Source organism: Heterocephalus glaber, unplaced genomic scaffold (assembly GCF_053883595.1).
Source record: "Heterocephalus glaber isolate CG9 unplaced genomic scaffold, H.glaber_assembly_v1.0 deba00001497, whole genome shotgun sequence".
NCBI classification, from domain to species: domain Eukaryota; kingdom Metazoa; phylum Chordata; class Mammalia; order Rodentia; family Bathyergidae; genus Heterocephalus; species Heterocephalus glaber.
Genome location: NW_028258320.1, coordinates 19484034 through 19496928, shown reverse-complemented (window position 1 = coordinate 19496928; position 12895 = coordinate 19484034). Strand labels below are relative to the sequence as shown.

Below are 12895 nucleotides of genomic sequence, written 5' to 3'. Positions count from 1 at the left end.
CCTCAAACTCACTGCAATCCTGCTGCCTCAGCCTCCCCAGTGCTGGGATCATAGGCATGTCCCACCATGCCGAGCAATAATAACAAACTTTAAAGCAATGTAATAAAGCAACTGTTTAAAAACACTGGGAAATTAACCCAAAGTAGGCAAAAACAAGGAGAGAGGGAGAGGGAGGGAGAGAGAGAGAGAGAGAGAGAGAGAGAGAGAGAGAGAGAGAGAAGTAGCAGCAGCAAGTACATTTTATTCCCAATCAGCCGAAAACAGTAGTCTTACTAGAGGAGTCTTAAGTAAGAGACAAGGTTTGCCAGGTTGACCAGACAGTGAAAAAGAAAAATCACAGAAAGCAATCCAGACAGTGACCTTCCTCACTTATCTGGCTAACTCTTAAAACAGAACTACACACGGTGATACTTGGGGGGAAAGGGGACAAAATAAAACAATAATTAAAACCCAACAAAACAACAGCAAGAAATACAAATTATGTTCTCTGTCCATGATGGAATTAAAAGACTTGGGCCAGGGATCTATATCAGTGGTTCTGTACCCAAAACTGTACTTCTACACAAGAGACACAAAAAAATCCAAAAGCAGAGATTTAGTTCAGTGGTTTCAGCGCCTGCCTCGAAAGCACAAGGTCCCAAGTACCAAAAAAAAACAACCGAAAGCAAGACCCCTGAAAACTGTAAGACGTTACTGAGCTAAAATCACAGACCTAAATAAATAGAGAGATATACTACATTCACAGACTGGAAAAGAGTAACAAGATTCAACAAATACAACAAAATTTGACTGTTCTCCAGTATTTATAGGAGTGCTATAATTGAGGAAACTAAAATATGCCTAGCTGTTATAGGATTAATTTCCTTAAGAGAAATAATGATATTGTAGCTATACAGGAAAATGCCTATATTTTCACCAGACAATGCTAAAATATTAAAGAGTGACAACTGCATTTTACTTTGAAGTGATTCATGAAAAAGTGTATACGTAAACAGATACAAAGCAAATGAATGTAACAAGTTAACAATCGCTAAATTCAGAATGGAGGTATATAAGTGTTCATTAGATTTGTCTTTCAAATTTTCAGTATGTATGAAGATACTCAAAATAAAAATTGGAGAAATGAGTGGAAAGAACAGGGAGACCATTCTAGGCAGAGAGAACAGCATGAGCCAAAGGACACAACAATTTATACTGCCCCAGCTAAACAGCTCGTCCCAGGAGGATGAGAGGCATGCAGAGCAAACTGAACCAAAGGTGTAACTTGAGGCTAAGCAGAGCTAAACTCTGCATAGTTCAGCCAGCTTTAGCCTACCCATTTAACAATTGTTTGGACTTACAACCTGCTGCTCAGACTCACGACCTGTCTTTTTTTTTCTGTACAGTTCTGTATATCTTGTTTATAGACACTCAAAGTCTTTCTCTTGTACAGCACACCTTGTTTATACAGTATTATAATTTTTACTGATTGTACTGCACAGTACTGTAGTTTTATGTTCTGTTATACATTACAGTAGTATGTGTAAGAGTTATGCAAATAAAAACAAAGTCATTAAGATGGAGTTTCCTTTGACCATTTCTTTGTTCTGAATATTGTAACGTACATACTATATACAATTCCTCATTTAGTAACCAATTCATTTAACAACCAAATTGTGGGACAGGAGCTCAGTTGTTAAACAAAGAATGCCTATACTTATTGCTGAACAACAATGAGTTTTGGGGTGTTTTGCTGCAAAGCATGTGGTGGCAAGAGTTGATACATGGGGAAATAATTTAAGGTTCAAGTCAGCAAATGATAGAATAAGTGACATTTTATGAAAATTATTCTGTTGGTAGAATGAGATATAGTTAAGAATGAGTAGAGGGTAGTGATAAGAAATGAGTCAGGATACTACTAAAAGATTCAAGGTTTCTAGACAATAAGAAAAAATGTAGAGGGCACAGCACTTAAATGGATATGGAAATCAAGTAAAGAGTTCCAAGACAACTTCAATATTCTAAGCCTAAGGAACAGATTTTAAAAGTGCTGGTCAACAAATACACTCAGAAAGCCACACAAGTCAGGAAAAGACAACAATCTTGGTGAGGTATCACAATCCCAGATTTCAAGTTATACCACAAAGCTACAGTGATAAAAAGAGCATGGTACCAGCACAAAAAGACAGGTGAATCAATGGAACAGAAAACAGCAGTGTTGGCAAATCTATGGTATGTGTGCCACAGTGGGCTGCTTGTTAACACTGCAAGCTCTAAAAGGTTCACCATCACTGGACTACAAGATGCAGAAAAAACCCCAAGCATATTCAGCTATTTGATCTTTGACGGAGGGTCCAAAAACATACACAGGAAGAAAAGCAGCCTCTTTAATAAAACATGCTGGGAAAACTGGCTATCCACATGCAGAAAATTCAATATTGACCCATGTATCCCACCATGCACTAAATAAAAGTTAAAATGGATCAAAGATCTAAATGTTAAAACAGAAACAATCTGCTGGAAGACAAAATAGGTAAAACTCTTGAAAACATAGGTGTAGGCAAGGACTTTCTGAACAGAACTTCAAGGGCACCAAGAACAAGAATCAACAAATGGGATGCATCAAATTTTACAACTTCTGCACAGCAAAGGAAACATCCAACAGAGTGAAGAGACAATTTACAGAATAGGAAAAAATTTTTGCCAGCTACCCTTCAAAGGTCTTCATGTAGAATATATGAAGCCCCTCCAAAATAAAAGACCAATCCAAAAATGGGTAATGGAAATGAATAGACACTTCTCAGAAGCACAAATGGCCTATAAATACATGAAAAAAAAGTTCAACATTGCCATCAGAGACAAACAAATTAAAACAACACTGAGATTCCATTTCACTCCAGAAATAATGGCTATCATCAAGAAATCAAACAATAATGTTAGACAGGCTGTGGAGAAAAAGGAATCCTTCTACATTGTTGGTAGGATTGTAAACTAATACAATCACTATGGAAATTAGTATGGAGATTCTTCAAAAAACTAAAACTAGAAATTCCATTTGACCTAGCTATTCTGCTTCTAGGCATCTCCCTGAAAGAGTTAACAACATCATATTACTTTGATACATACATACCCATGTTAATAGCTGCACAACTCATAAAAGCCAAATCTTGGAAGTGGCCTATATGTCCATCAACAGATATATGGATAAAGAAAACATAGTATTTATATACAATGGAGTATATTCTGCCATAAAGAAGGATAAACTCATGTCATTTGAAGGAAAATGGATGCACCTTGAGACCATAATGTTAAGTGAAATATATCAGACACAGAAGCTTAAATACCATTAAATTTCTCTTATATGAGAAACCAAAAATATAAGGAGCAAAATAAAAGAAAACAGAAAGTAGGGAGATAGATTTTGTTCAAATGGGAAGGGTTTCAAGAGATGGAGGGGGAAGTGAGGGAAAGGGGCTGAAAAAGTATTGGGATGTGTTGTGTACAAGCTCCAGCTCCCTACAAGGAATGTAATCATTATGGAATGTAAGCATGTACTAATAAAACATAAAAACTGAAACAAAAAAGGGTGTGGAAGTTGGAAAGGGTGAGAAATTTGGTAATATTTGGAAAGCCTTTTTTTTTTTAATTTTAAAGTGAATGGGAAGACTATCAAGTAGCTCAAGAAAAATGTTTATCAAGGGCATAACTGAGGCAACTTTTCTTAAGGAAGTAAGGTAAAGGTGCAACAAGTGAAGGAACAGTAAAAAATTAAAACAAAAGGAGTCAGATATAGACATCAGCCAGATGTTGACTCTGGAGAAAATAAACCATCAATAGAAACAGCAAAGTTGATCGAATATACAAATTAACCTCACAAAGTTTTCTACCAAAAATTTTAAAAACAATTTAATAATTTATTTTTTAAAATCACATACACACTAAACTATGCTACATAGGGCTACACGGCAAGTTCAGGGTCAGCCTGAACTATACAATGAGATTGTACCTCAAAAAGCAGAAACAACTCAGAAACCAAGTTTGGTTCAGGAAAACACAAATTTCAAATTGAGACTTGTACAGAAATTATGGCTGATAGTTAACTCAGACAGTGATTTTATAACCAAAGAGAAAGCCCATTAAAACTGAAAATGGAAATTAAAACACTGAACAAAAGACTGATCTAAAACAACATGCACACAAATTTATATACAAAATCAAGAGTTTCAAAAATATGCATACAAAATCTGCATGGCAGATAAGACTCAACAAGACATCCTTTTTTTCTTAGGAACTCTGTAGTCCTTCACAGTTGACTCTACCTGTTTCCTAATCTACTACTGGGCTATATCCTAAGTGTTTACTTACTTGCATGTAAAAGTATATCCTTGTACATTATAAGATTATAAGCTCAACAAGGGCAGAAATTACATCTTTTACTTATCCCTGCATCCTTAATATCTAATATAATGATAAGCATACAGTAGGCACTCAATAAATATTTGCAAAATGAATAAAAACAGAGCAAATCACACACCACAAGTTCAAAATAACCAACACATTCAAAATTATTTAAAAGGCACAAAGTAAAATCTACATAAGTTTGATCATGATACTTCTATTTCATATTTTAATTATAGTTTAGTATTCTGATTTATAAGCTTTCATTTAAAGGTAGTTATGGTGAGTATAAACATGTCTAATTCATTTGGGTTTAAGGATTCCTTACAAAAAGTAAGTTTAAAAATCACCGATTTTGAAGATATATGGCAACCAGTTAAGGCTTTTCTTTTGGCCTACTAGTATCACTATAAGGTACTGTACAGGAACTCAGAAAGAACCCAATTACTTGCCAGTAAACTCATTTATCTGGTAAAGTCCATTCCTGACAGCAGGTACCAAAAGTATTTTTCTTATGATGCCATTTGGAGAGCTGGAAATGAGTTTTAATTCAAAAACTTTCCAAAAGACACAACATATGGGAGGAACAAGCACATCCACACATCCTAAAGTGAACAGGAAATGGAATACCCAGTTTTCTAGTTCCCAATCCTGCTCCAGGGTTAGGTCAAGAAGGAAAATGAAGTAACCCCCCTAATTCTTAACCATGGAGCAGAGAGAAATTATAGAGTTTTCAAATATACAATGTCTTTGAAAAAATAAGTTCCTGTTAAGTAACCTGGGTTTCTCTAAAGACAGAAATGAATCATCCCTGGTAGTTAACATCCAATGTATCCATTTATGGCAGAGTGATACGAAGCAAATTAACTCCAAAGTAAGGGGCAGAAGAAAGACAATTGACTCTGAAGGATGTCTAGAAGATGTATAAGAAATTAATACTAGTATCAGCCTGCTTTCAAGTACATAATAACTTCAAACAAGAACCCAGTTTCCTAATAACCCAATAAATTAAGTCAAAAGTAGTAGTTTTCTGTACAAATGGTAGTGGGTGATAATGAAATCACTGCCTTTTGAGTAATAACTTCCATATATTCTATAATTTAAATAATACACCAATCCTGGGAAGCTATCAGGGCTGAATTTTAATTATTTTATAGATAGCTGTTCATTTGTATATCTGATAAAGAAAAAGATCTATTCAAAATCACACTAATAGAAAGCAGCAAAAAGGGACTAAAACATGACTGGTTTTTTTTGGTACCGGGGATCGAACTCGGGTCCTTGCGCTTGTGAAGCAGGCAGCAGAACCATTGAGCTAAATCCCGGGCCCAAACATGACCTTTTGATTCCTAGTCTTTTTTTCCTTTGAGATAAGCACTTGCCATGTACTTCAGGATGGCCCTGAGCTCACTGCTATCCTCCTGCCTTAGCTTCCCAAGATCTGGGATTACAAGCATAATCCATGTCCAGCTTGATTCCTAGTCTCACTCTCTTAATATAATACAATATTACATCCAATCTAGAGTATGAACTTCTGGATCTAGGGGAATAACATATAGGCAAACTCCCTTTAAACATATGTTATTATATGCTAACAAAGAAGAATATTACAAACAGCAGAAAATTTGTATTTAAGTTCTGCTACTTACTGGTTTATGATCATTGATGTTGAGATTGATTTTCCAGTCTATAAAAAGGGGCAAGATACCAACTATATACAAGGTTAGGAAATTTAAATGAATATATTCAAAGTACTCACAAGTATTATGTACAAAGGAGGTTCTAATCCTGGATACTGTTAGCAAGCAATAAATATTATATTACATTATTTTTGTTTCACTTTCAACTAATAAAATCTGGATCCTAGTATCTACCATGGTTCTATCAAGAAAGTCTCTGAGGGTCAGGAATATAATCCCAGTTATTCAGGAAGCGGAGGCAGAAGGATCAAGACAATTTAAGGACAACTTCTCTCAAAATATAAGAATTTTTGAAAAGCAGTCTCTCAGGAACACTTAATTTATTTCAAGGAACAAGGTGTTGCCTGATTCTAAAATTTTAATCTTTTAAACAAAGGTTTCTGGAGATGAAACCCTTATGTAGTTTTCCCAAGTAGAGACTGAGGTTTCTAAGGCAGGTGGATAAGTTACTGCAGTTCTGTCTACAGTTATGCAAGACAAAAATATTGGGTTGCTCCCATCCCCTTTTCTAGAGGTAAAAAACATAGTTAAGAAGAAAAAGAATTCTTTTAAAGGTGGGAAGATAAGACAGATGATAAAGGCAAAGACAGTAATTATTTAGGAATAGGGTCCAACTGAAAAGGGATGATTCATTGAGCAGTAGGAAGGAGTCCAGAGGAAAGAAAAAAAATCTAATCCCTTGGATAGCAAATGGTACACCAAAAAGTAGAGACCCATTCTAAGGAGTTAGAGGATCTTCATAACAGCAGTTTGCTGCAAACTGAGGCCCTGATATGCAGCAAGAAAGCCTTGTTTTGGGGAATGACTTCTTTCTCTAGGAAAGAACTGGTTATCACTTTCTTAATCATAATGAGAAATTAGCTGTTTTTCAGGAATCTTGGACATACTTAATAAATACAAATGGAAAAAGTTCATTCAGTTAAATAATTGAGAATAATACCCAGGAGCTTCACTCAAAGAATGGAAAGGAAAATAAATGACCTATAAGAGTTCTTTATTACAGAGAACACAAGGACTTCCTTTAGTCTGTATTATATGCCTTAGGTACAAAGCAAGGAGGGCCTGAAAGTACAAAGAAGCAGTTAAGGAAAAGAAACTGAAGATTAAAGGTTCATATAGGTTTTTCAGTTAATTTATGGTCTAGAAACATATGCTTCTCCTTTAGGTCATGTCTCACCTAAACAGCAACTGGAGAATACCAAATGGCCTAACAGATATACCTACCAACTATCAGGGAGGACTCAAATCCATCTGTAATCAAACAGCTGAGAGTCTACTTCTTCATACAACTGTACTGCTACAAGTGTAAAGGGTACTATTCTTACACCAGGAAGAAGGGCAGGAAAGAACAATAGGCAAATTAATGAATTATATATGGTTCAAATTTATAATTAGTCACTTGTTTCAAATGAAACATTCTATTTTGATTGAGGACATTAGTATCTGATAGCAAAAGAACATGAGCTTACATGTTCATAATAACTAGGGCCCAGTCTCTTTCATATGAAAACCACTTACAACTAACAAAAATATATTATTAAATCAACAAATTACAAATCAAAAACAATACAGAGAATTCTAATTCACTAATATGCTATTGTTCTGCCCAACCATAGAAAAGCCTAACAAAGATAAGATCAAAGCTCTGAAATATATTACTTCTTTTAAAGAAAACTATGAATAACTTTTCCAAGTTTCTATAAAATACATTTGCACGCCAATCTAAAGCTGTAATATATTAATGTTAAAATGAACATTATCAATCTGTTAGTAGGAATGGGGAAGGAGGAAAATAAAGAAACTATTGGACATACCCTATGTAATATTTCCAAAACCTTTAATGCAGTATGAAGAAAACTGTTGAAAATTCTTCTTTCAGAAGGGGGAATGCCAATCTTGTAGAGTTTCAAAAGATGTACCACAACTTCCTTAAAAAGTTCTACTATCTTGAGGAATAGTGGAGGTTCAAGTACTGACCACCAGTTTTCTGTTATTAAAAGGTGAACATGTAAATAAAATTAAATTAAATTTAAAAATCACAATTTTCAAAATTTTACTGACTTTTCTTAACACTGAAAACCTCAGGCATATGTATAGCCCCACTCCACCCCTAGGTTTAAGTATACTGTCATAAAAGCTCTCAAAAGGGAAATAAAGTATGATATACATACTGAATTTATGGGCTTGGTAGCCTAAATTATATTGAAAACTCACCATTATACCTAGTATTAAAAAGTTATTTAAATCATTTTGAAAATAGATTTTTGATTTATAAACAAAACACATTCTAAAACTGTACTGCTATAATATTTAAGAATCTTTTCAAGTTTTATCTTTCCCCATAATATAAAGCTAAAATATTGGGCAGTACCATCTTTAAAATGCAAAGAACTCCAAGGGCTAGGGATTTAACTCAGTGGTTCCGCCACCTGCCTCGCAAGCACAGGGACCCAAGTTCAATCTCCAGTGCCAAAAAAAAAAAGCAAAGAATTCCTGAAAATCAAATGCAGAACCTTAATATAAAGTTGTACCATACCTATCTTTTCCCACATTTACAACACAATATAATCCTATGAAACAGGTAAACAGAATACAAAAACTTCTGAAATGAGGAAGCAATATTTTTGTTGAGTCCCTGCTTCACTCATTTAATACTGGTGGTGACAGTTAATCTTGTTGTCAACTTGATTGGACCAAGACTCCTGGAGAGGTGACTAGATTGGGAAGGCACTAACCTCAACAGTCTAGCACACTGGTGAGTTTACAGCTAATTAGGAGGTTACGAGGCAGGGCCTGACTGAAGGAACCAGGTCACAAAGATATAACCTTGGAGACTAGCCCTTTCTCTCTGGCTCGTCCTTTGCTCTCTGCTTCTTGGATACCACACATTGAACAGCTTTCTTCTGCCCTGCCCTGCCCTGCCACCATATTTCTTGGAGACATTCACACTGACCATGGACCGAAACCTCTGAAATCATGAGCCGAAATAAAATTCTCTTCTTTAAGTTACAGTTGTCAGGTATTTTCTCCCAGGGATGGAAAAGCTGACCAACACACTAATTTCCTCTGATTCCAGCACTCTACCCCTGACTTGTTGCTTTCTCTCCTCACCTTCAGCCTTAAAATTTCCTGTACTGATTTTGTTACTTCTATATATTTCACCTCCTTATAGCTAAGAAATACTACTTAAAAAGAAGGCTCTGGATTTAATGTAGCATGCAAACTATAAAGGTCAGGAGCAAGCAGAACTGTGAGATCAGATGATGAATAAAATCTTGTCTACAAGCAGAGAAATTTGAAGTTAAGTAAATATGAGGCAAAGGTTTGATATCAAGGTCCAAAGATAATTTAAAACCCATGTTTGTTTAGTTTTAATTATTCTTCTTCCTTTATTTCTTAAATGGAAAGATCACATTAAGTAATGAAGGAGAAAAATGTAAGTTTTTAGTTTCCTTTATGCTGTCTCTAGTTATTAGATTAAAATTCTATGTCTAACATGCTTTGTCATTAGCAACTCCAACAATTAGAAATAAATGACTAGGAAAAAGCAACGAAAGGAAAAGTAGAGATTTTCTTCCCCCCTTGGAAGCTGTCAAATAAAGAAGCATAATTTCTAACAGCCAAAGAGAAAGAACTTACAAGCATTTTCACTGAAAGGGAAAAGATTTCAAAAGAAGAAAAATACTGAAATTCTTACCAAGTACTTTCAGTGGTGCCTTTTCTAAGTTCACAAGAGCTGTACCAAAAGGAATGGCTATTGTTGTGAAATTGTTGGAATCACTCATCAGGGGGCATTCTGGTAGAGTAAGATAAAACCTCAATGCTTCAACATCAGGTAAGGAGCTAGTGAGTTTAGGTATAAGATTCTTTTCCAAACTAGCTGCCACCTATATTTTGATAAAAAGTAAAACCTACTTCATTTAAAATGAATGTACTTTCAAAAAAGAAAGAAAGAGAAAAAAAACTAATACTACAGCAAATATGAAATGGTGTAAATAAGAACAAAAAGAAGACAATACCTTATAATGAATGTAATTTGGAGCATAATGAAAAATAATGCCTAAGCATTACTAGGACAATTAAAAAACTTTCTACCACTATAGCTATAGATTTAACCAACACATTAATGTTAAGTAATTCAGAATGTGTTAAAAACAGCTGGAAAGATCTATAAATATTTGACAGCTAAGTTACAAATGCTTTAAAATAAAACCTTATTTTAATTCTTTTATCACTGTATTTAATAAAATTATATAAAGTACATGATAATGAATCTATGAAACTGAAGTTACTGAAAAGTAAATTAGGTTAAAAACATAAAATAGAACAAAATACACAATAGTTCAATAGTAAAAATATAAAATACTTTTAAAACAAACCTGCTGAGATATCTGAGGATGATCAAGTTGTATAAGTTTGTGGAATAAAAGCCTAGCGGCATTCATATCAACTCCCGAAAATTTGGTGCCTGTTCTATAATGATCATCATTGCTAAAAAAAAAAAAAAAAAAAAGTGGGAGGGGCACTTTAAAATGATTTTACTTCTTTAATGGGTTAATACAATATATGTGAAAGTTTCAGCAAACCAAGGAATTTTCACTTACCTAACAGCTAAAAAGCTTCCATTTAAGCAACCACATGAGGAAAATGTTCCGTCTATCTCACTAAAAATAAATTTTAAAATAGCAAAAGAAAAAAATGAGAAATTTAACTGTTTGAGTATTTAATGCATTAATATAGAGCACTCCTCTAACCAAAACTCAATTAAAATGAATAATTACGCAAATTACTGAAGACTGATTACAAAATACTTATAAAGGTACTGCTGTTTACCATAGACTTTCCCAAATATTACTTTCAACTTTTGATTCATCAAACAAATATAAAATTCTTAAAATTTTCCAAATAAGCATGCACATTTAATTTTTAAAGCCCACCTGGCAGTGACAATCTTGGGTATTATTTTTTAGGCCTACTCTGAGATTTTAGAAAATGTTTAGTTTGTTGTTTTGGTTTTTTTTGGTACCGGATATCGAACTTAGGACCTTGCACTTGTGAGGCAGGCAGTGGCACCACTGAGCTAAATCCCCGGCCCATAAAATGTTTAGTTTGGGAAAACAATCTAAAACAACAAATATCCAGCACTTGGGAGGCTGAGGCAGGAGGACTGCCATGAATTCGAGGCCAGCCTGAGCTACATAGTGAGTTCAAGGCCAGCCTGAACTACATTGTGAGACCCTGTCTCAAAACCAAACAAAACCAATAAACAAATAAAATAATAAAAAAAAATAAAAAAACAAACATCTTATATACAGTCCTGCATCATTTAATCATTAGGTGTGTTCTGAGAAATGGGTCCTTCGGCTATCTTATCAATGAGGAAACATCATTGAGTATTCTTAAACCTAGATGCTAAGAGACTACTATACACCTACACTACAAGGATATATGGTATGGTCTACTGCTGACGAAGAAAACAATTAAATCAAGCACAAGAGAAAATGATGCACTCAAGAGATTCATAGTATGGAAAACTTACTTGTAAATATTGTCTAGATAGGAAGATAGATACATACCAGTAAGATGGCCATTTATTATCAAGTATTATGCACTAAGTATAATTTTATTTGCTATACTTTTACATAGTTGGCAGTGCAGTAGGTTTACCTGAGCATCACTACAAACATGAGTACTGCACTGCACCATGAGAGCTGCAATGTTACTAAGCAATAGGAAAATTTCACCTCCATTAAAACCTAATCCCACTGCAGTATGAGGTCCACTGTGGACTAAAACATCATTATGCAGCACATGACCATACCACTTTTCACATACCAACACCAAATAAAACAAAACTAACAGGCAAAATCCTAAATACTAGATAAATGAATTTATGACTGTAATATTCAAGTCTTCAGGAGTAAAAAGGTAAGACAGTCAATCATTATGATGCCAGAAGGAATATATTTCAAACTAAATCCTAAGATGGCTATATTTCATATTTTCTCATTTGACATATCTTTACATGCATGAATGAACTATAACTTGTGCAAATTTAAATGAGATTTTTAAAAAGATCTATTACAATGGCATTTATTATAGACATTTAGGTTTTTATATAAAAACTATGCAGTGAGTGATATTTAATGATATAAATATTTAAATGAGACTTTCCACACACCCCTTAAAGGTTGTTGTTCTATCACAAAGTTGACAGGTTATATTTGTCTTTGTGTAGATAAAATGTTTTCCTTACTTGGCTATTTCCACAGGAAACCTTCCAGAAGGGTAGCTTAGCCATTTTTGAATTAGAGCTTCATTCACTGTCCAGATCTGCTTTGAAGGATCAGGACATCTAAAGTCATCTGGTGGCCCACAGTTCTAAATTTTAAAATTAAAGAGATTAGTCAGAGGGAAGAGATATTATCTATAACTCAAAACAAAAGAATTTCCCAGGATGTATTTGCTTTTGGAGATTTTTTTTTTTTAAACAAAATAAAACACAAACTTAGCAAAGAGATCAGGGGAAAACAATGTGTATTTTTCTTTTTTTGAGACATGGTTCCACTGTACTTGTAACTTACTATATATAGCCTGGTGTTATGGTTTGCATCTAGATGTCCACCTGCAAAGTCTCATGCATTCATAGTAATAGGACTTTTTGCTTTTTGTTTTTTGAGGCAGGGTCTCCCTTTGTAGTTCAGGCTGGCCCTGAACTCACTATGTAGCTCAGGCTGGCCTCAAACTCCCAGCAATCCTCCTGCCTCAACCTCCTGAGTGCTCGGATTATAGGTGTGTGCCACCACGCCCAGCTTGTA

General features: G+C 34.5%; 1 protein-coding gene across 11 annotated transcripts in view; it reads right to left on the bottom strand.

The window, feature by feature from the left end:
* Herc4 (HECT and RLD domain containing E3 ubiquitin protein ligase 4) overlaps positions 1 to 12895 on the bottom strand; it is a 119811-nt gene that overhangs the window by 37048 nt on the left and 69868 nt on the right. For 9 of the 11 annotated variants that reach the window (XM_087185461.1, XM_087185463.1, XM_087185460.1 and 6 more), the window contains 5 exons: positions 12334 to 12458; positions 10682 to 10741; positions 10457 to 10568; positions 9775 to 9964; positions 7892 to 8064 (listed from right to left, as the gene is read on the bottom strand). In XM_087185461.1, coding sequence (XP_087041587.1) covers positions 7892 to 8064; positions 9775 to 9964; positions 10457 to 10568; positions 10682 to 10741; positions 12334 to 12458 — 660 coding nt within the window. The remainder of the gene's footprint in view (positions 1 to 7891; positions 8065 to 9774; positions 9965 to 10456; positions 10569 to 10681; positions 10742 to 12333; positions 12459 to 12895) is intronic. The other 2 variants (XM_087185466.1, XM_087185467.1) reach the window with 1 other exon arrangement.